Source organism: Natrix helvetica (assembly GCF_964273705.1).
Source record: "Natrix helvetica genome assembly, chromosome: 2".
Classification (NCBI taxonomy): Eukaryota; Metazoa; Chordata; class Lepidosauria; order Squamata; family Natricidae; genus Natrix; species Natrix helvetica.
Genome location: NC_138552.1, coordinates 277,112,092 through 277,136,422, shown reverse-complemented (window position 1 = coordinate 277,136,422; position 24,331 = coordinate 277,112,092). Strand labels below are relative to the sequence as shown.

The 24,331-nt window shown below is 42.9% G+C and overlaps 2 protein-coding genes across 2 annotated transcripts in view; one reads left to right on the top strand and one right to left on the bottom strand.

Moving 5' to 3' along the window:
* SRRM3 (serine/arginine repetitive matrix 3) overlaps positions 1-24,331 on the bottom strand; it is a 219,489-nt gene that overhangs the window by 99,536 nt on the left and 95,622 nt on the right. Inside the window, exon 2 of the mRNA XM_081944796.1 lies at positions 19,079-19,187. The gene's annotated coding sequence lies outside the window, so the exon portion shown is untranslated. The remainder of the gene's footprint in view (positions 1-19,078; positions 19,188-24,331) is intronic.
* LOC309385742 (kelch-like protein 6) lies at positions 10,074-14,431 on the top strand (the record flags this gene model as incomplete). Its single annotated transcript, XM_081940446.1, has 4 exons — positions 10,074-10,167; positions 11,043-11,121; positions 11,887-12,114; positions 13,000-14,431. 4 exons carry the CDS (start codon positions 10,074-10,076, stop codon positions 14,429-14,431), a joined length of 1,833 nt encoding a protein of 610 aa, XP_081796572.1.

The window sequence follows — 24,331 nt, the reverse complement described above, 5'->3', positions numbered from 1 at the left end:
GCAGTAATCGATGCTCCTTTGAATAAGAGGAGGTGTTTCCATCACCTTTGGAAGACGCAGGGATGTCTCTGATTCTCAACAAAACTGTTCTGAATCCTTATATGCCTGTCTCCATACCATCTCTAGATGAGATGGGGCAGCACATAAATCTAATAAATAAACACCAACTTTTCTTTTAAAGGTTGTAGCAAAAAATCAGGGTCCTACATTTATAAAGGATGGTAGAAGAAGCTGATTATTTGGATCCTTGGCAATCAGGGTGGAGTACATCGTGAAAATTGCACAGGATCACGAGAGTAATCCCAACCCTCTTGATTTCTCAGCAGATTTGGCAATTGTGGGAAATTCCTGATATAAAGGTATTCTGTAATTTAGATGTTCTCCTAAAATCACAGCTCCTGCTGAAAGCTCTGTCTTTTCCCCACCACCTTTAACAACTCCTAATAGACCTATGGGAAGAAAGACATGGATAGCAATTCCTCTCCATATATATTCATGGCTCCTGGCAGACCCTGCCGTGCACATCAGCCTGTGCAAATGACTTTAACTGGGTGCACGCTGCTTGGGTCTGAAATGTCAGGTGCTGAAATTCTCCCTATAAATTTCAATCTGAGAATGTGACATGCAATCCATTTCCCAGATACTGGAACATTTTTGTTGATTAGCTAAACCCTGCCTCCTTGTAAATGGATGTAGAAATCTATCCCTCTGAACAAGCAGAGACTGATGTCAGTTCTGGAGAAAACCAGGTCTTTGATGGTTGTCCATGTTCCAAAAATGTACAGAGATGAGGCTTCTATCAATGGCTGCAGTCACGGCCTAATACAGATTGACAGCTAGTCAATATACAGGAGGAGGATAATTCATAATCATACATATGTGTCAGGCCTGCAGCCATATTATCTTTTTTTTTTTTAATTTACTTTTGGATGCTATTTGGAACCCTGACAATACGCTTGTTTTCACTAGTTAGGGGGGGACAATTTTCATTTCTTTCCCAGACATGTTTCTGATGAAATTGTTCTTTTATATCCTGCTAAAGGGTTGAGGGAGAATCCTTCTCCCTCAGCAAAATTGAAGGCAATAAAAACAGATGATCACTTAAATATGAGCTAGCAATGTGCGGCGGCGGCCGAAAAAGCTAATACAATCCTTGGTTGAAATATGTTTGAATATTAGTAGCTTGGGTTGGTAGTTAGGCTGTTGGTTTGAGTGCCGAACTTCGCAATTTGTTTGCAAATGTTTCATTGCCATTTGAAAAGACATCGTCCGTGAGCTTTGAATTAATGCATTGACAATGTCTCCTCGAACGGTGATGAAACGTTTGCAACCAAATTGCCAAGCTCAGAGCTCAAACCAACAACCTAACAATTCTTGGTTGCATAAACAGAGGCATTGAATCAAAATCACATGAATTATGTGGATATTATGAGTACAATTTTCACAGAATATATTAAAAGAGATAAAGAACAGTTGTGGTGGGATATGGATTAATTCAGCATATGCCAGAACACATAATGTTCCAAGGGAAATACATGTTAAATTTCTTAGGAAGACCACGAGGGATGAGATTCTAGGGGCTCAGAGAGGTGGATCACTAAAATATAAAGATAAAGAAATTGCCATTCTTAAGCAAATTCTGAAAAAAATAAGAGATAAGAGGAGGAAGTATTCCTCCTTATCAAAGAAATTATATAATAAGGGAATTTGGTTTAGATGGTTATTGCCAGAAGGAATGCTGATCTTCTGGGAGGGAAACAGAATTAGAATTAACACAGTCGTGGAGACAGAGGCCTTCATTAAAAAACATAGTGCCCTCCTAGAGGACGGAAATATAAGAAGTAGTGAAAAAGGCGACAAAACACAAGACATGAAGGAGGGAGGGGCTGCGGCTCTGCCTGGGGACAGGGGGGAGGGAACAATAACGGAAAGACTCAGGTCACAAAAATAAATACATCTGGAATATCATTTTAATTGTTGATATATTAGAAAGTGGCAAAAGAGATGATTGAACACATGGTTGATACAATGTATAATTAATTAATTTAATTTAATTTATTAAACTTCTAGACCGCCCCCTCTCCCCGAAGGGACTCAGGGCGGTGTACAGGTACAAATTTAAAAACCATACACTCGATAATATACATAACTAAAATTGAATTAAATATCCCCTGTACAAATTTATAAGAATTAAAAACTTAAACCTTAAAACCAAACCATAAAATTTAAAAATACAAACTGAGGAGGGAAAGCTGGAATTAGGCCAGGCCGGCTAGATGAAACAGGTGGGTTTTGAGTTTCCGGCGGAAGGAGCGGAGGTCCGTAGTCGTTCTAATGTCAGGGGGAAGGTCATTCCAGAGGGTTGGGCCCATCACAGAGAAGGCCCTTCCCCTGGGCGTTGCACGCTGGCACAGCCTAGTGGACGGCACCCAGAGGAGTCCCTCTCTGTGTGAGCGAATCGGCCGAAGGGATGTATGGGGCAGGATACGATCCCGCAAATAGCTAGGTCCTGTGCCATGGAGCGCTTTGAAGATGATAATCAACACCTTGAAACGCACCCGAAAAGCCACAGGCAGCCAGTGTAGCTCACGCAGGAGAGGTGTTACGTGGGAGTATCTAAAGACTCCCGAAACTACCCACGCGGCCGCATTCTGAACCAACTGCAGCCTTCGGGTGCATCTCAAGGGGAGCCCCATGTAGAGAGCGTTGCAGTAGTCTAGCCGGGACGTCCCAAGTGCATGAGTGACTGTGCGAAGGGCACTCCGGTTCAATAGGGGACGCAATTGGCACACCAGGCGAACCTGGTGAAACGCCCCCCTGGCCACGGCTGTCACATGGTCGTCCATTGACAGCCGGGTATCTAGAAGGACGCCCAAATTGCATACCCGATCCACGGGGGCCAGATGTTCGCCCCCAATGGCCAGTGATGGAGTAAGCGGGTTGAACCGGGGCGCCGGTAGCCACAGCCACTCAGTCTTGGATGGGTTGAGCCTGAGTCTGTTACTTCCCATCCAGATCCGTACGGCTTCCAGACACCGGGACATCACTTCAATGGCATCGTTGGGGTGGTTTGGGGTAGAGATGTACAGCTGGGTGTCATCCGCGTACGGATGGTAATCTACCCCAAACCCACGAATGATCTCGCCCAGCGGCTTCATATATGCATTGAACAAGAGAGGCGAGAGGACCGACCCTTGTGGCACCCCACAAGTGAGCAGCCTCGAGGTCGACCTCTGCCCCCCTGCCAATACAAATTGGGCTCGGCCAGAGAGGTAGGAGGAGAACCACCGCAAAACGGTGCCCATCAGCCCCAACCCCTCCAGTCGATGCAATAGGATACCATGGTCGATGGTATCAAAAGCTGCCGAGAGGTCTAATAGGACCAGGATAATCAGTTTCCTCCAAGTGGCGTGGAAACTGTTGTGCCACCACACTCTCTACAACCTTCGCCAGAAAGCAAAGGTTGGAGACGGGACGGTAGTTGGCTAACAAGGCTGGGTCCAGGGAAGGCTTCTTGAGGAGGGGCCTCACCACCGCCTCTTTCAGGACGGCCGGCAGGAACCCCTCACTCAAAGAAGCGTTGACTAACTCCTGGAGCCAGCCTCGTGTGACCTCCCAGGATGCCAGTACAAGCCAGGAGGGACAGGGGTCCAGTAAACATGTGGTGGCTCGCAGTTGCCTACGCAACCTGTCCATATCGTCGGAAGTAACAGAGTAAGATGTTGTTTCTGCTTATCTTTTATCTTTTGTTTTTTTTTCTGTAAAAAGTGGTGAGAATTGGAGAGATTCCTACCTCTAGCATGATGGAGCTGCCAAAAATTTTTTTTGTATATCCACCTACCCTTTTCCCCAAAATTTTTTAAAAACCAATAATTTTTTTTCAGAAAAAAAAATCAAATGAATTATTACTATCACTTTAGTAATACCTTAGTTAGACCACACCTGGAATACTGCATCCAGTTTTGAACACCACATTACAAAAAAAGATGTTGGGACTTTGAAAAAAAGTTCAGAGAAGAGTAACTAAGTTCATTAAGGGCCTGAAGACTAAAACATATGAAGAATGGTTGCAGGAATTTGGTATGGCCATTTAGAGAAAAGAAAAACTAGGCGGGACATGATAGCAATATTCCACTATTTGAAAGGCTGCCACAAAGAAGAGGGGGTCAACTTACTGTCCAAAGCACCATAGGTCAAGACAAGAAACAATGGTTGGAAACTAATCAAGGAGAGAAGCAACCTGGAATTAAAGAGAAACTTCCTAACAGTGAGAACAATTAACCAGGGGAATAGCTTACCTTCAGAAGTTGTTAGTGCTTCATCACTGCATTTTTTAAAGAAACCGGACAGTCTCTTCAGACAGTCACTTGTCTGAAAGGTTACAGGGTCTCCTGCTTGAGCAGGGGGTTGGACTAGAAGACCTCTACAATCCCTTCAAACTCTATTCTGATTGATTGTTTGAAAAGAGAGAACTATTGGGAATTGACTAAAATGGAAAGGCTTACATTTTCCTTTCTGTCTGTTGGGCTCCAGATGAAAATTATTGCCATCTGTAATGTCAATAATTAATGGAGGGGGAGAAATCCTTAGCATGATTTTTAATGGTAGATTATGCACAACTTATTATGGAACAATCTTCACTGAACGTAAGAAAACTTTTAAATAAATCAAAGGCACACACAGCTAGGTTGTATAGCCTATTTAAATCAGGGCTACTTTGTGTTCTTTTTCTTCAATAATTTTATTAAGAATTATATAAAATGATGAATACAAAAACCATATATGTGTGTGTATGTATATGTATAGACACACACATATATACATACACACACACATACTATACATATGTGTACATACATATACAACCCAAATGCATTCAAAGAAAGACACAGAAACACATACACACGCACACACACACACACACACAGAGCAAAAAGGGGGGCGAATCCCTTCCCAAAAAAAGATTGTAAGAAAAAGAAACATTCTTTCTCATCCTCAGCAAACATATTCAAGATTCACAATTTATCCCTGCCTCTTAAAAAACAACCAGATACAGCTTCATTCCATACCTCACCTCATTTATTATAAATCATCTCGAAATCTTCAGCTCTCCTTATTAATCAGCAAAGGTCCCGTAAAAAATAACAACATGTAACAAAAGAAGTTTACAATCCTTCTTTGTATTTTATTTAAATGCCCTTCTTCTCTCTCTTAACCATTAAGCATTGCATAATCATAATCATCATAATCATCATCATCATCATCATCATCATCATCATAATATGGCACAAACCAGCAGTGGTAATTCCAGTGGTAATCAGCGCACTGGGTGCTATTCCAAAAGCACTGGAATTACATTTAAAACAGTTAAAACTTGACAAAATCACCATCAGTCAAATGCAAAAAGCTGCACTGCTTGGATCCACACGTATATTACGAAAATACTTCACGACGTCCTAGGCCCCTGGGTGGGGCCCGACTAGTAATCAATGCCATTAAGCTGTTAAACATTACCAGAAATAATAACACCTTGTTTGATGTAAATGTTACAAAATAATGCATTACATCGGTAAACATTTCCAAAAGAAAAACTATCCAATCCAAAAGACTATTAAACATCACCAAAGATAGGAACTCATTATTTAATTGCAGTCAGATAAAAGAATTTTATATTTTTCCTTCTTCCACGGTTACGTCATGTTCTTACTTAATTGGTTAGTTAGATTCTCATTTAATGACTGTTCAGTATTTATCATATTGCAATATTTTTCTTTATGATAAACTTGTTTGCTTATTTTCTTTTTTAATTTTTATTTTCTGATCCTCTACACATAGTTTAAACTCTTTGGCCCATATTTTAGTTGAAGAAAAATGGCAAGAATTGCTAGGAGGATTCCTAGAAGTTCAACTTCTGTTGGTTATGTGATTTTGTCATGTCAGTTATGAAATCCTTACAGTGCTATCATTTGTAAAACATTGACAACTAGAGGTCATTTTTGCATGTCAACAATGCCTATTAGCAGGTGTATAAATCAAGTAAAGAAATAAACAACCTACTAACAACTACATTTTCATTATCAAATGCAATGCATTCAAGAATGAAAAGAATATACTTTTAAAAGATACATTCTAAGAAAATTGCTTTTATTATCATGGCTTGCTTCAAAATATTTTTTAAAAATTATTCCACAACCCTGAAACCAATAGCTGCTCTCTTATATCAACAGATATCCTGCCAGTGTTGAAAACTTCAGGGATCTAGTGAATATTCAACATTTAGAAAAGCTAATTTTGGGGAATAACTCATTTGAATGCTTGTGGGAGGGCATCTATTTCCCAAAGATTTGCAGACTTGCAGGGAAGAAAATTTTCTGTTTTCACACACACAGCACTCTACGAGTTCTCTTGTAATTCTAGAACAATCATTCTTATCTCCTGCTGAATCCACCTCAGTAAGTGGCTGATTGCTTAATTATATTCTGTCCTCCCTTCTTTTTGTGCATTGATAGCAGACTAAAAATATGCATAGTCAAAGCTGAGGCCAACCGGGTTAGACAGCTGTATTTATGTTTCTCCTTGCTATTTGAGTGCTTCTTCAGAATTAGCTGAAAATTAGAAATGCATTAGCCAGCATATGTCCCCAGCTTGTAGTATGCCACCAACATGGATGAGGTTGCCACGAATCACATGCATAGGATGTTACTTAGATGCATAATTGGGGATGGGGGTGGGCAAAGGATCGGATCTGAATCATAAATCCTTATGGCTTCCAGAGCCCTTCCAAAAAATAATCAAATTCACCTTTGCCATATGGCGGTGGCAGGTATGATTAAATCAGAAGGGACTCTCATAATTAATTCCTCAGTTGACTCACTTAACTTTATTTAAAAGTAACCATATTTAGTTAGTGGGTATTATCCACCCACTTTTCCCTAGATTTACATAACACATCAAAAGCAGCTAATCTTGGATCAATAAAACACAATTGTTATTTGCAAAATAAGCCATTATACAGAATAACAGAATTGGAAGGGATCTTGGAGATTTTATAGCCCAATACCTTGCTCAAGCAGGAGACCCTATAGCATTGTTTGGCTGTCCAATCTCTTCTTAAAAACCTCTAGTAATACCTAGGCATACCTTAGCATGGCTTGACATGGTGCCTTTCCTCACACAACATTCTCAGGACAATAGCTGGCACAACCTAGCTATCCTCCATTTTGGCTTAGACTAGTCTGATCTGCCTGCCCAGTCCCCGTGCAACCTTCTTTCCTCCTCTATACTTTTATCAGGTTTATTTGCGCGTGTACCACATCAGGTGCTGAGTTGCTAGGAGACATTCAAGGGAAAGGTAGCAGTTGCTAAGTGCCCAAGGAACAAACGTAGTGACCAGGATGCTGAGAAATAATTCAGTCAACTACCTCAGTCATCCCTCAAGCAAATTGGTTGAAAAATAGCTACTGCTGAGGAACAGCAAGGAGATCACCAAAATTCATGGGATTTGGCTAATCCTTGATCTCAGAATTTACAGAATTATCATAGGTAATTCTGGGTACCTTTCCCATTAATCCCAGATTTAATGTTTTCTTCTTTTACAAGAAACCGAGCTAAATATCACTGCTGGTGGGGAAACTTTATTGCTCTCATTCCTGGAAAGTGCCAGTTCCTCCTTCTATTACATTTTTTTTACACACCACCCTACTTAATATGTATCCCAGATATATTTGTATTTGTCTTCCACTATTTCAGTTCTTCATGTGATGCTCCCACACATCTTGAGCTTCCTAGAGCATCTTCTGTTGCCATGGCACCCAAGAAGACTCTCACTTTTCTCTCCTCATTTCCTGCCTGAACTAGACCTGGTGGAATAGAATGGTGCCCTGGTCACCTGGGCAACTAAGCTGATATATCCCACCCCACAGGATGATGCATTACCTTAGCAACCTACCTGCTGTTTGCCCACCCACCTGTTTATTCCTCACCTGGGTGTTTTCAAAGCTCCTGGCTTTTCACATCCCATATAGCAGGTGGGCATAATTCTGGTTTTGAAAGAACTTCAAATTTCAACATCGCCTCCAGAAACAAAAAGGAGGCCCCAGAGGCAAAATGGAAGCTCAGGTGCCAGAAACAAATATTTAACACCACATTTAGCTGAAGAAAGTTTCTACAACCATCAACAGATATCACTTTAGGCACATAGTTGTGCACAGAGCATCCACCTGGGTGAGAAGCTATTTAGACCAAATGTCCTCGAGCAATATTGCCATGGCTTAACAAAAGATGGAGACGTTTAACATTTAAAGGAAAGCAAGCATCCGTTGGGGTGTTACTTGGAACCCTGACATTAAAGGCCTAGCTGACGGAAACCGGAAGGGATGTTGTCATACATGAATGGGGAATGAATTGAGGAATTGGAGGATTGGGCGTTTTGTTTTATAAATTAGTGTAAGCCTGTTTAAGATTGGATTCTTCTGAGGTGAGTTTCCCATGCTACAAAGGAAGGAAATATCTACTGCTTTTAAACAGTTGTGGGTGAGGGATGGGTCAGAAAAGCTGCCATGACCCAACAACTGAGTTCCGTAAAAAATTTTTTGCAAGCATCAAATATGTGATGCATATAGCGGGTGAGGCTTTAATTACATTATCACAATAAACAACTTGATTTTATTATTTGCACCTTGGTTCTCGGGGAGGGGGAGGATATGGGTGACTATGTAAAAGAAAACAATTGGATAAATGCAGTGACGTGCGGTGAGGTTTATGACTGGTGAGGCTGGTGACGTCATCAGGAAGGCGGTGAATGGGACCACTTGTGCTGGAGGCTGAGGCTGCCTCAGCCTCCAGCACACGTGATACCATTCCCCGCCTTCCCGAGCACGCTCCGCCGGCTCGTGCTCTGCGGTCCCCAACAGCAGCTGCTTTTCAGTGCTTTTCTGTGTGTCTGGTGTTTAGGACATCCGGCTATCTACCTAAATGCCAGACGCACAGAAAAGCACTGAAAAGCACTTCGCCTCCAAGCCACTTCGTCTTGATGATGTCGCCACAGCTGCTGGACACGGCCGGACGGAGGTAGCCAGAGCGACACCGAGGCGGTCCGGGCGGACGAAAGAGTGAGCAAGCGAGCAATGGAGGATCAGGCAGCCTGATCCTCGGTCGCTTGCCCGCCGGACTGCCTTGGCGCCACTCTGGCTACCTCCGTCTGTCCGCGCCCGGCAGCTGCGGCGACATCATCAAGACGAAGTCCAGCGGAGGCAGAAATGTTGTCGGCACTCCCGGACTTCGTCTTGATGACAAAGCCACGAAAGCGACTGGGGAACGACGAGAACCTTGCTGCCTCTGCTGGACTTCGCGCGCTCCTCGCGACTGCAATAGACGTCCAGAAGCGGCTTTTGTGGCTAATGTGGTTTGGGCTTCCAGCCCAACAGCCCCTGCCACTTCTGGACGTCTATTGCAGTCGCGAGGAGCACGCAAAGTACAGCGGAGGCAGGAAGGTTATTGGCGCTTCCGAGAACCCTCCTGCCTCCGCTGGTTGCCCAGCTGGCACCGCCCCAGGCGCGCACCTCCTCCTCCTCCTCCTCCCTCCTCTTCCTCTTCACTCCCCAAAGGCTCTTCTCCTTACCGGAGCTTAGCGGGAGCCGTGTAAAAGGGATGGGAGGAAATATATATTATTATTATATATTATTTCATGATGAGAGGTGAGGCTCTGCCTCCCCTGCCTCCCCTGACCGCACGTCCCTGGCTAAATGATGTACAAGACCTTTAAGTTCCATCTAGAATAAGCCTAGAGTTCCTAATTTTTGGCTTAAGTTCATAGCACCATGCGTGGCTTTTGTTAAATCTTTGCAAAGCACACCACTGTTGGAATATTTAGAAAATCCTTTCCAGAAGGCAACAGATGATACCTGGCTTTATATATCTTCCCTTTAAAAGGGCCTCTTTTTTCAGAGGTGATTTAAAGGATCTCCATACGAACATATGACAATGATAGCATTCTTTTCCCTTCCCAACCAATCTCCCCTCCTGCTTCGTAAACTCAACAGCATCACCTAATATTCTGTATCTTTAGATGGACAATGACTGATGCTACAGACTTTCTGAGGGACAAAGAGATGCAGTTAGATGAGACTTCCAGCCAGGACTCCCCCCTGAGGCACTCCATTGGGCAGGGTAAGGTTGGATCATTTCTGAGTGTTTCCCTTGCATCCCTCAGGGTAAAATATTTTCAAGTGTTGGCAAAAGTGATAAGCTTCCATACCGGTCAATGTGTAAAATGTGATTCTACATGCACATTTGTATCCCTTGGATATTCAATCTGTTTGCCTAGCAACCAAGCTGAAGAATCCAAGCTGTTTACAGGACTCCCAATACTGGAATATTTTACTGTCAATAATTACTGGTTAGCAAGACCTTGGTATTTGCTAGAAAGCTGTTTCTTTCAGTCCTGGATATTCTGAAATTCTCATAAATCCAGAGCTTAGAGAAAGGAATCTTTCAAATGCATACTGAGACTTTTGTTTTTTTTTAATTGCTTCATTTATTCTAAGATAAAACAGAGTTCAGAAGCTTAATCCTGATGCGTCTTCCTTCAAATGAAGACTTTTTAGAATCTAATATGTCATAAAATGGCAAACGTGCCATACTCCAGCAAGATTATATTCTGTTCTGAAGAAATACCACCAGAGTGCTTGGCCCCTTACAGGAATATATTCTTATATACTTATTTATTTATACCCCCTCTTTTTTATTTTTATAAATAACTCAAGGTGGTGAATATGCTATTACTCCTTCCTCCTCCTATTTCTCCCAAAACAACTTTGTGAAGCGAGTTGGGTTGAGAGGGAGTGACTGGCCCAAAGTCATCCAGTCAGTTTTCATGCCTAAGGCAGGATTTGAACTCGCAGTCTCCTGGTTTCTAGACTAGCGTCTTAATATCTGGACCAAACTGGCTCCATTGTTTTGTGATGTGTGGAAGTACAATTTCATATTTTTTTTCCTTCCTCAATCCCTTTCAATGAGTTGCATCATCTCTTCTACCCCTGTAGGCATCAAGGAGTTGTATCAGGGTCAACAGCTCTGTGATATCACCCTGGTGGCTGAGGGGAGAAGGTTTCCATGCCATAGGTAGGCAACTGATGTCCATAAATGAATTTAAATCTTCTATACGGTTTCTACAAAAAAAGGTTGTTTGCAGTTTCTGTTTCTGATTTTCTGGCTTATTCTCAAGGTGATTGAATTTTTAAAAACTTCTCTTGACAGTCAAAGGGCAAAACTGCTGACACTGTTCATTTCTTACACATCATTCTGTCATTTTGAAGCTTCTGTGTTTGGCCATGTCCATGAAACTGGGGGAAAAAATCCTAAATAAGAGGAGTTCCTATGCAATTTTTCCCCCTTTGAAATTTAATCTAAATTTAGGAAATGAGATGAAAGTGGGAAGCACTGCTTTTTGAGATTATTATTATTATTATTATTATTATTATTATTATTATTATTATTATTATTATTATTATTATTATTATTATTATTATTATTATTATTATTATTATTATTATTATTTGGATTTCTAGACCGCCCCCTCTCCCAAAAAGGGACTCGGGGCGGTGTACAGTCAATGCAGATAAAAATACAATCATAAAACAATTAAATGCATTTGGATGGAGGAGATAGGCTGTACAAGAAATAAATATATTCTAAAACCCTAAAAACATCCCCAATTAAAAACCCAAACCCAATTAAAATAAATCCCCGGGAGGTAAAACTAAGAAAGTGCCAGGCCAGAGATCTTGGAGATACGGTGAATTAAACTAGAACAATTTTCTTGCAAAGAGTGTGTACCTTTCCACAATGATTACTGCTTTCTCTTTCTTCTGATTGCTTCCCCTTAAGAATACTCTTAGCTTCAGTCAGCCTCTACTTCCAGCGCATGCTTACTAGCACCTTCAAAGAATCACGGGAAGGAGAAATTGTGCTTATGGACTTATCAGCCACTTGCCTCCAGAGTCTCCTGGATTATGTCTACACTGGGGAATTGCTGCTTCTTGGAGAAGAGGCAGAAGAACTGTTCACTGCGGCCAGTAGACTTCAGATTACTTCTGCACTAGACATTATCACCAGGTATAGGAAGGAATCTAAATCAGTTTATTTACATGTCTAAATCAGTGAAAAGGATGGTTTTTATAGGCCTTAAGATCTTGTTCTTAATGTGTCCCAGAGAAATAGTTCCATATCAAATCCTGCTTTGGGGCAATGCCCAGAAATACCAGGATTTTGGTAACTTCTGGAAGTATTGAGCTAGCACACATACAATCCCTTGTGTTATTAGCCAAATTAGCTGGCATTGAGGGGAATTGAAACCCAAATTTCTGGACAATACCAGTTTGACTACTCTAGGATGCCAGCAGACTCTGCTTAATTGCTATTTTGCCACCATATGAGCCACAGTGGCACAGTGGTTAGAGTGCAGTACTGCAGGCTACTTCTGCTGACTGCCAGCTGACTGCAATTTGGCAGCTCGAATCCCACCAGGCTCAAAATTGACTCAGCCTTTTCTCCTTCCGAAGTGGGTAAAATGAGGACCCAGATTGTTGGGGGCAATAGGCTGACTCTGTAAACCGCTTAGAGAGGGCTGTCAAGCACTGTGAAGCGGTATATAAGTCTAAGTGCTATTGCTAGTGCTATTTTCCAATGTCATGACAAAATCCATTATGGGGACCACACCATTTTGTAGCAATCTGTGTCTTCGTTGCTAAAGGCTCTATCAATCACATCCAATACCTCTTACAGATCTTCCTAATTTGTCTAATTCCTTTTAATTTACCATTTTTATTAAAAAGATATGTGCCCTGCCCTTTTGAGTATCAGAATTACTTAAGAGTACAATAAAATACAATAAAAACTAATCTAATCACAATGTAACAAGCAATTACACAAAATGAGACTTAAGTGTTCAAGGTTCGTTTTTACCAAAGTCTATTGCGTCCTCTCTCTTGCTCTTTACAGATTTCTCAGAGAAAGGATTTCAATGGAGAATTGTCTGGAGCTTTATGTGCTGTCGTATTCCCACAATCACCGCCCTCTACTCCACTCAACATCAAGTTACATTGCTTTTCACTTTGAGCACCTCTCAGAGCTTCCTACTTTCTTGTACTTGGATGTTGGTATCCTGATTACCATTATTGCTTCAGAGATCCTGGCAGTGGACTCCGAACTGATTGTGTACAGAGCTGTGCGCCGCTGGGTCACCTTTAATCTTGCTGAGCGTCTCCCAAAGTTTGCAACACTTATGGATTATGTCCGCCTTCCCCTCTTGACCCCAGAGGAACTGGCTGAGGTCCGGGCTCAAACAGAAGAATTTTATGAGTGTGTGCGCCTCCCTTGGGAGGAGCTTAGTGTGGAGGAAAGGTTGTGGGCAAGTAGAGGGCTGAGGCATGGCATGTATCACGAAGGAATGGTGTGCGTGGGTCTCCCAAAATGGAGTGAAGTCAATTTCGAGGATGAGAAGTTGGATTCTCACGTGCATTTCTTTGACCCTTCCATTGATCAGTGGGATCAGCTCCCTGACCTGAAATCAGTGACCTCTCCCAGTTGTACCTCCATGGGCCATAAACTCTACATATCTGGTGGGCAGCATTTAGATGGTTCGTATTCTGACAACCTAGTTGTATATGACACACTCGGGGGCTGCTGGTCCCAGCTCCCCTCCATGTCAGCAGGTCGAGCTTGGCATGCTTTCCTCGTGTGCAAGAAAAAGCTGTACGTTGCTGGTGGCTGGGATGCGACAGGGACACTGATAACTGCAGAGACCTATGACTTGGAGCAAGAAGAATGGATGACCATCACTAGCCTTCCCTTTGCACTGTCCTATTTTGCTTCCACGGCACTCAGGAGCAAACTATACCTCATTGGTGGAGAGATGGGTGACTCTGACTTGCCCATTCCCCACAAGGGATTCCTGGTTTATGATGTCACGTCAGGAGCCTGGTCCCAGATCCCCACAGCCTTGGAATTTTATGAAGCCAGTGCCGTCACCCTGGGCAACAACATCTTTGTGGTTGGCGGGCTCTCCGGAGAGGATGCTCAAGGAATCCGTCACTTCACCCAGCGTTGTATTTGCTTGCTCAGAGATGGTACAACCAATCCGAGCATCTCTGTCCCATTGCTTCCCATAGCTATCTCTTACCCTGGTGTTGCCTGCTGGAGGAAGAGGATCTATGTCTTTGGAGGAGACAGCAACAACCGTTATTCCAGCATTATCCTTTACTGGGAGCCAGGCCAAAGCGCCTGGACCCAGTGCTCGGCAAGCCTACCTGATCCTAATTATGGGGCATTTGGGTTTGGCTGCATACCACTTAAGGTGCCTCAAAAACATATCCTCAGCATCTTTCATAGGGGATCTGCCACAGCAGTAACAGAGCACGCGACCTGCAGTTAAGTATGCTGCATGGCATCCCACCTACTTGGCAACCATCGCTGCTGTTTTTCATGAAAGAGCTAATATTTAAAAGGAGAGTCCGGAAGGCAAATATCTGGTGGTTATCGTAGATCACAGAATTCATTCAGACTTCCTCTTATCAACCAAATCAGCTTCTACCGCTTTTGACTTGAACGAGTCATTTTGACTCTCATCTCTCCTTTCTACTGTATCTCCTTGACTTCCTCACATCTTTGCCTCTGCAAGCAAGAGAGCCCAACATTTCTGTACATCTTGCCTCGATTCTGGGAGTGAGTTTTCTTCTGTCTCACTCAGGCTGACATTCCAATTACTGCAGGATGTGGAAAAGCAGGGCAACTGCAGAAAATTGGGATGTCTTATATTCTCTTGGTTTATCAATATTCTCTGAAATGCAAAATTTCAGACAACCATTAGAAGCTCCAACTGTACTTCGGTCTGTTCGTTATCAGGCTCCAAAACTATCTGCAGACTGCACTAGATAGCTCTGGACCAGCATCCTGATGCATTGCTTTGCTTTACGTATTTTTAGCGCACCACATGAAATATTATATGAGAATCATACATGACCCAGAAAAGGGTCCTTCAGAGAAGGTTCTAAGCCCTTCTTCCACCCAGGGAACGATTCAAAGGCAATATAAAATTGTGTCAAAGAACTAAGAGAGTTTTCAAAAGGAAACCCTGAATAGCTATGGAGGATACATAGAGATACTGAAAACAAGAGGGCTAGAAAGGCCAAGGAGCAAGAAAGAAATAGGAGATGGCAGAGTATATGATCTTCATGCCTTGAGCCACACACAGTGGAAAGTCTGCTAACAGAGGAAGTTTATACGGGGACTTGGGGAGAAGCCAAAGACTGAATCAATCACCATGGAAAAGGATGGAGCCAGGCAAAGCGCCAACTCTTAAAGCAACATCGCTTCTGAACAGAAGCAGCCCTTCTGACAGCTGATTGCCCCAATGATGTCTCTGCTTCCTTTACTATAACCAGCAGCCACCGACTGTCTTTTGTGATAGTCACCTTGAGCGGAGATGACAAGCAGCTGCGGGTGTTCCTTTATTCCATGCCGTCTGCTCCTTTCCCGTATCTAGGGAAGGAGGCAGAGGGATCAAATTTGAAGCTCTGCATTCAATACCCAGATAGCACAGGAAACAATTCTGTGCTGGTTTTTGAATCTCCTTGCCTGTTTGTGGGCTTGTAGAATATTGGCCTGAAGATCAAGCCGCCTCTGCCAGAAATATTTCCTTGTTTTCCCTGGGGTTGTTTTGTGATAGGCAAACTTGCCCAGAGATCCAGGCTGATACTTCCTAAAGCGAGGATTATCTGCCAGCATTATAACATAACACCATGCTCATCTAACTTCAGCTATGTGTGGTCAGCTTTAAAAAGACTCAAATAGCAGAACCAAAGTATTTGCTAGCTATGACTGGCTATTCATTGATCTAGAACTGTATTAAAGCTGTTCTGAAATACCTTTTGGTGGTGTTTTTTTCTGGATCGGGGGTGCAAAAGGGCCTGATATTAGAAGCCCTTGTAATTCTATATAACCATAACAGTGTTTTGTTCTTTTGTTCTTAGAACTTCATTTGGATTCTCTCACATGGCCCACCCCACTCCCCCACCCAGATTGCTATATGTCAGGGGTGTTCAAACTTGGTAATTTAAGACTTGTGGACTTCAACTCCCAGAATTCCCCAGCCAGCATGGCTGGCTGGGGAATTCTGGGAGTTGAAGTCCACAAGTCTTAAAGTTCCCAAGTTTGGACACCCCTGCTATATGTGCACTGCAATAAACCAATATGGGACATAAGCACATATTTGATTCAGGGGTGGGTTCCGGCAGGCGCTACTGCCAGTTTGCTCATGGGCGCACTGCGCGTGCATGCGGAGTGCAATAAAAAATTGTTCTGCACATGCGCAGAAGTAAAAAAACAAGATGGGCGGCACCTACAGCTTTTTTGTTTTTTTGCTTCTGCACATGCGTCTACAGTGCCATCTGGAGAACCGCTTCAGGGGCGTGGCAGGCCTGGGTCGCTGCCAGTTCCAGCGACCCAGGCTGCCAAACCACTTCCGGTTCAGCCAAACCAGTCCCAACCGGTAGGAAGCGACCACTGACTTGATTTCAATACAATTCTTTCTACTAATGCTAATTTGAACAGCTTGGATCCTGGTAGCATATGAAATGGGACTCGGATCCATTTCATGTGTATTTTTATTTATTAGATTTCCCTCCTACCTTTATTGTTTCATAAGAAATTCAAGGCAGCAAATATACATAATAGTCCTTCCTCCTCCTCCTCCTTTCCCCACAACTACAACCCTGTGAGGTGGGTTTAGGCCAGGGGTGTCCAAACTTGGCAACTTTAAGACTTGTGGACTTCAACTCCCAGAATTCCCCAGCCAGCAGAGCTGGCTGGGGAATTCTGAGAGTTGAAGTCCACAAGTCTTAAAGTTGTCAAGTTTGGACACCCCTGGTTTAGGCTGAGAGAGAGAGAGTGACTGGCTCAAAGTTACCCAGTCGGCTTTCGGGGCTAAGGCAGGACTAGAACTCGCAGCCTCCTAGTTTGACAGGTTTAGCTCTTATAAACAAATAATCCAAATCCCCTCTGTGCTGTCTCTGAATGAATTCTGTGTATTTGAAGGCCCTTTGGGGGGCTACTTTGGTTGAGATGTCCTCACATGCAATGCTAGGTCATGTGGGAAGTTAAAACCCAACCCTTTCCTAGAAAATGAAATACTTTAGGAAACATTAAAAAGGCAGAACATTTCCCCTAAAAAGAGAAGTAGAAACTCAGAGAGGCTTAAACCCAGCCCTCCCCCTTTGTTAATGGGCCATTAAGGCCTGAGCCAGTCTATTCTACATAACAAAGATCTACCCCCCCTTCAGGCAGAGCCGTTTCATTGCCCTTCATTGCACCACCCACCAAGTTTCAACCAAACGTAGCACACAGACAAACTCCAAAGCTAGTAATGACCTCTGACAGCAACCAATCGGGATACTCTTCCTGTGCTTCAGGAAGTTCAAAGCCCAGAGAGAGCATAAAACCCAAGGACTCTAAGCATCTCTCCCCTTTTCACCCAGGAGCTCCAAGCCATGTCATCCTGTCCACCGTTAAACAATCTTTCCAAACAGCCTCCGTGAATCTATATTTTTCCCCACTTGGAACTGAACCCAGATGGACATTTCTTCCAACAGTCAATAATACAGTACGAAGAAGATTCATTTGTACTGAAGGCAAACCTACCACAATCTCAACGCCATTGTTTTGTGTGTGTGTGTTTTTTTTTTGGTAGCACATCATCAATACTGTATTGTATCTCTGCGCGTGAAGGGTAAAGGCAAAAGGGGACTGAAAGAGTTTGAATTCGCGGCAGAGATTTCCCAAGCTAATCTGGGAAAGCAGAACACTCCATCCCACAATTTTCTCCATTATTTCTGGGTCACTTTGTAGTGAGGTTTCCTCTTACGTTTTCCCCCCTCCTATTCGTATGCACGTTCACAGGTGCCTAAGTCTGTCATCTCCCTATGTGTCAGGCACTGTTTTAGTTACACGGATGACATGCAAGCCCAAATTCTGGAAAGAGGGAGGATTTAAGGCACTAGAATTCCTAGGGAGGGGAATGCAGTCTGGAGTGAATCAGAGCATGAAGAAACGCACCCTTAATGTGAAAGTAAGTAACATCCATCCAAGCTGTATTATTTCCCATGGGATGCTCCCATGAATGCAGGCATGTATATGGCTGCTTATCCTCTCTGTATTCTGCCTAACTAGTCAACCAAACAGGATGGGATGAGAGGAGATAGCTTGGGTCCAGTTGCCTTGGAAACAGCAACATTTCTCTTGCCTTAACTCTGCAATTAGTTCTGTAGACTTTTTTTGGGGGGGGGGGGGCGGGGGGAATCACCCAAAGGAAGAGTTCATGATCACACATATACGGTATTTTTTCTTTTCTCGTGTAGGAAGTTGACTCTCACTCCTCTCCTAGAAAAATGAAATATCCTGGGAAATATTGAAAAGGCAAAATATTATATTTCCCTGGATCAGAAATGGAAAAACATGATTTTTAGGCAGGAAACAGACTCGCTCTTAATAGCCCCCACCTTTGTCAATGGGCCATTAAAAGGCCGGAGCCTGTCTATTCTACATAACAAAGATCTCCTCTCTTCGAGTTCCAGGGTGATGGGATTAAGGCATGATAGTATTCGCCCTTTACCCATCTCTCCACAGGACACCTGGGAAGAAGCAATGCTCAACCAAACTTGGATTCAGGACACAACGTAGAGAGTTGCCCCTGCATGGCCCCATGGGAGTCTGACAACCAATCAGAATGCAAGATCAAGATCAAAGGCCACAGAGGGCATAAAACCAGGGACTTTCAGCATCTCTGCCCCTCTTTCTTCTTCACCCAACACCTTGAAGCATGTGATCCGCCTTTTCTATTCAGGAGCTCAACCCATGTGGTCCTGTTCTCCATTAAACCATCTTTCTCAGCAGCCTCCATGTTTCCAGTGTCTTTTTCCCCACTTGGAGCTGAACCCAGAAGAAAAGTTTCTTCCAACACTGGCTCATCATTGAGTCAAACAGAACCATTCCTCCTCCTGTTTCTCACAAAACTTTAAGTGCTCACCTTTCAGAAGGAGGGATACATCCCTGCTTGGGTAGATTTCAGTGAATCACGTCCTAGCTCTCCTCACTCACAGGAATATTTGAGATGTTTCTGCTTGATGCTTCGAAATCTATGAAAAGGAAGAGCAGAAAGTGTAAATTCTCCCAAGCTTCACATATCACTCTAAAATGGTAAAATTCAAAAAATGGGATTTAAAAATTCTCGGCCAGGCTTCTAAGTTCTGCATTTTCTTATCCAGAAAGGCTGTTGTTCCTTACAGTGACAAAGAAAAACAATATAAGTGGAAGAGAGATAAATCTGCAGCATTAAAAAATATAGAAGATGTTGCCCACTGATCCTTTTGGACAAATCAGGATTTATTCTCTACCACAAAAAGTGCAAAAATCTTAAAGCCTCCCAGCCCAGACTACAGCCTGGATTTCCAAGCACCAATCAGATCTGGGACTAAAGGCAAGGACTGAAGGCTGGGAATTTGTGGAATTACAATTTAGGCTTTGTGTAAAGGCCAAAATCTGCTTCTCAACTTGATGTTTTCAAGATCAACTTCATTAGCTTGAGAGCTGCCACAATGAAACCTTTGCACACACCAACATCTTTAGCAGGGGTGGGTTCCTGCCAGTTCTAGCCTCTTCTATAGAAGAGGTTCCACAAATCTACAGTGCTATTTAGAACCGGTCCAATTCCCTCCCCCCACCCGTCCGCACATCATCAAGATGAAGAGTGAGAGAAGGAATTCTGGGAATTGAAGTCCACAAGTCTTAAAGCTGTCAACTTTGAACACCCCTGGGGTTTTTTTCCCAAAGGGTTAGGGGTGCAATGGTCTTGTAACTTGACAGCTTTAAGACTTGCGTGCTTCAAATGCCAGAGTTTCTGAGCCAACATTTTGGTTGCTAAGCAAGAACGTTGTTAAGTGAGTTTCACCACATTTTACAAGTTGGCCATGCCCACCCAGTCACATGGCTGGCAAGCCACATCCACCCGGTCACATGGCCGGCAAGCCACTCCCACCTGATCACATGACTGGCAAGCCACTCCCACAAAGCAGGCCACACTACAGAAGAGGTTCTAAAAAAAATTTAAACCCACACTGATCTTTAGTGAGTCCAAAAACAAAGCAAAAAAAGAGGCACAGTATGCAATTAACTCTTTTTTTAAAAAAAATTATTGTGAAGTATTGCACTAGACAGAACCTTTTCACTTTGGCTAATTAGCTGGGTCATTTTTCAAACATTTGGTTTTATTACTGGGTTGATATGTAATATATTTTCAAGATCATACTTAAGAAGATATAACCTAAGAAACCCATCCCACTAAAAGCAACTTGAGTTCATCTTTTCCTTTTCACTACCCTCTTTTTTCCATCTATCTTTTTCCATTTGTTGTTCTTCTCTTCTTTCTTTTTCCTTGCAGAATCCTTCTTTTCTTTGTCTTAATAGAATAGAATAGAATAGAATAGAATAGAATAGAATAGCAGAGTTGGAAGGGACCTTGGAGGTCTTCTAGTCCAACCCCCTGCCTAGGCAGAAAAACCTATACTGTTTCAGACAAATGGCTATCCAACATCTTCTTAAAGACTTCCAGTGTTGGGACATTCACAACTTCTGGAGGCAAGCTCTTCCACTGATTAATTGTTCTAACTGTCAGGAAATTTCCCCTCAGTTCTAAGTTGCTCCTCTCCTTGATTAGTTTCCACCCATTGCTTCTTGTTCTATTCTCAGGTGCCTTGGAAAATAGTTTGACTCCCTCTTCTTTGTGGCAACCCCTAAGATATTGGAACACTGCGATCATGTCTCCCCTAGTCCTTCTTTCTATTAAACTAGACATACCCAGTTCCTGCAACCGTTCTTCATATGTTTTAGTCTCCAGTCCCCTAATCATCTTTGTTGCTCTTCTCTGCACTCTTTCTAGAGTCTCCATATCTTTTTTACATCGTGGCGACCAGAACTGAATGCAGTATCCCAAGTGTGGCCTTACCAAGGCATTATAAAGTGGTATTAACACTTCACGTGATTTTGATTCTGTCCCTCTGTTGATGCAGCCTAGAACTGTGTTGGCTTTTTTGGCAGCTGCTGCACACGGCTGGCTCATATTTAAATGGTTGTGTAATCAGTATTAATGCATCCTTACAAAGGGTTGTCCAGCCTGTGCTTGAATGTGTCTAGTGAATGGTGGCCCATCCACCTCTCTGGGTTTTAGATTTTACTATCAAACTACTCTTACCATTAGGATTCCCCCCCCCCCCCAACATTCAGTCAGAATCTAAATCTATTTTTCTGTTGTCCCAAGCACAGGAACAATAGAGAACAGACAATGACCTACTTTTGTGTGACAGTTTTACTGATCAATATTTCTTTTTTGAAAAAAAAAACCTGTTAAAGGCAATGCCGATGCAATGCAAATAAGTGGAGAAGAAGCTGAAGTGTAACAAATTGTTATCTTCTGCACTTAAAAATTCACGGGGATGATGACTGTAGCCATGAAACAAAGAATTGCCTGCTACCTGTGAGAAGGCAATGATAAATTTAGACAAAACATTGCGTTACTGATAATGCAAAAGCAAGAGTAATTGGAGAAGATCCTAATGGGAATTTTGAAAACAATAACATTAGGCTCAGAAAAGTCAAAGTGCCCATGGCAGGAGTATACAAAAATTTAAAGAAACAGTTACTAGCAGCCTGTCCAAATAAAATGAAGCCAATTACACCATGAAGAATTAGAAGAGGTCTGAATAGCAGTCCTATTTTTCCTTCACCATCCATATCTACCTCCTCCTCCACCCCTCCTCCTCCTCCCCCTCCTCCTCCTCCCCCTCTTCCTCCCCCTCCTCCTCCTCCTCCTCCCCCTCCTCCTCCTCCCCCTCTTCCTCCCCCTCCTCCTCCTCCTCCTCCACCTCCTCCTCCTCCTCCTCCTCCTCCTCCTCCTCCTCCTCCTCCTCCTCCTCCTCCTCCTCCTCCTCTTCTTCTTCTTCTTCTGCCATAGCTGTCATCAGACATTGGTGATCATATTGGCTTCTCTTCCCAAGAGAAAATATATTTAGATTCTTTAAACTTTCTTCATAGGACTTAGTTTCTAAACCTCTTGATCAGCTTCATTCCCCTTGGGACAGCCAACCCTTTCTCTATATTTGGTGCTCCATCAAAGAGTTTCCGAAATGAACAAGTTTGGGAACGGACTTCCGGTTTGGCCGTAGGGCTGTTTTTCGCCCTCCAAAGTCTTCAGAAGTCATTTCTGGTTTGCTCGTAGGGCCGATTTTTGCCCTATGGAGCCTTCAGGAGGCTCTTGCCAAAAACAGGGCACTCTGTGGCTTGTTTTTGCCCTCCCCAGCTCCCAAGAGCACTCTACAAGCCTCCCAAAGCCTATGTACATCCATTTTTGTGAAGGGGGCCAGGTTTCAGGAGGCCAAAAATGCTGTATTCAGTGTATAAGATGCACCCAGATTTTCACTCTCTTTTTTGGGGGGGGGGAAGGTGCGTCTTATACTCTGAAAAATACAATACATTTTATTATTGATTGCACAGGACTGTGATTCCCCCTGATTGTGGACTGGACTTGCTGTCCAGTTGCTCATTCTGTGTGGACAATTTCCATGTCCTTTCTCTTCTTAGATGTTTTTATCTTTACACCATCTTTGCTTGGAATGATCTATCCCTCCATCAGATTATACAATCCTTTGTAAAACAGGGGCCCTGGCTGCCTAATTGATTAAATATTAACTTTGTTGGTCTGGATTGTTTGTTTTAGCTATGGGAGTCTTGAAAGTGGTAGAATGGCTTCAGGACCAACTTCTCGGTACTCTATAATATCATGTGGTTCCATTAAATTGGCTGTACCAAGCCATTATCAGGTAATTTCATTCATTACTTGATCTCTCGTTGCTTAAGAACATTAATGTAACTAAAATGAGGAAAAGAATACAAATCAAGTTAAAATAATGATGAGTCAGTAGCTTCCCAGAGAAAATAAAGAAACTGGTACACTCACACATACATGAGAAAAAGAAGAAAATGAATTTGTGCTTAGTTAAAAAGTGTATTAGGAACTACACCATGGAAACCACTGTTTCACTCTGCAAACCAGTACTTAAAATCACATCAAGCTAGATCTATCTACATCAGGGGTGTCCAAACTTGGGAACTTTAAGACTTGTGGACTTCAACTCCCAGAATTCCCCAGCCAGCATTCAATACCCAGATAGCATAGGAAACAATTCTGTGCTGGTTTTTGAATCTCCTTGCCTGTTTGTGGGCTTGTAGAATATTGGCCTGAAGATCAAGCCGCCTCTGCCAGAAATATTTCCTTGTTTTCCCTGGGGTTGTTTTGTGATAGGCAAACTTGCCCAGAGATCCAGGCTGATACTTCCTAAAGCGAGGATTATCTGCCAGCATTATAACATAACAACATGCTCATCTAACTTCAGCTATGTGTGGTCAGCTTTAAAAAGACCAAATAGCAGAACCAAAGTATTTGCTAGCTATGACTGGCTATTCATTGATCTAGAACTGTATTAAAGCTGTTCTGAAATACCTTTTGGTGGTGTTTTTTTCTGGATCGGGGGTGCAAAAGGGACTGATATTAGAAGCCCTTGTAATTCTATATAACCATAACAGTGTTTTGTTCTTTTGTTCTTAGAACTTCATTTGGATTCTCTCCCATGGCCCACCCCACTCCCCCACCCAGATTGCTATATGTCAGGGGTGTTCAAACTTGGGAACTTTAAGACTTGTGGACTTCAACTCCCAGAATTCCCCAGCCAGCATGGCTGGCTGGGGAATTCTGGGAGTTGAAGTCCACAAGTCTTAAAGTTCCCAAGTTTGGACACCCCTGATCTACATAGATAGAATGCAGAATCAATATCTTGTTACTAATTCAACACTGCTGGTTTTGCTGAAGCTATAGACCACCAGGGATCTCCAAGTTTGGCAACTTTAAGACTTGTGGACTTCAATTCCCAAAATTCCTTAGCCAGCATGGCTAGCTGGGGAATTCTGGAAGTTGAAGCCCACAAGCTTTAAAGTTACCAAGTTCGGAGATCCCTGCTTTAAACATTACTCCGACATTCAGCTCTTGCCTATATATGGTCTCCGGATGGCGTTCTGTGGCCTGCAACAATACTTGGTTAACGTTGTGCGATATTGTCCAGCAAGATATTGGCATCCAGCCTAAAGCTAAGGAAACCCTGAAAAGATGAGCATCCCAATGGTTCAACAAGCAGGTCTATCAAGAGGTAGGCTTGGTTAGCCAAATGGCAGAGTT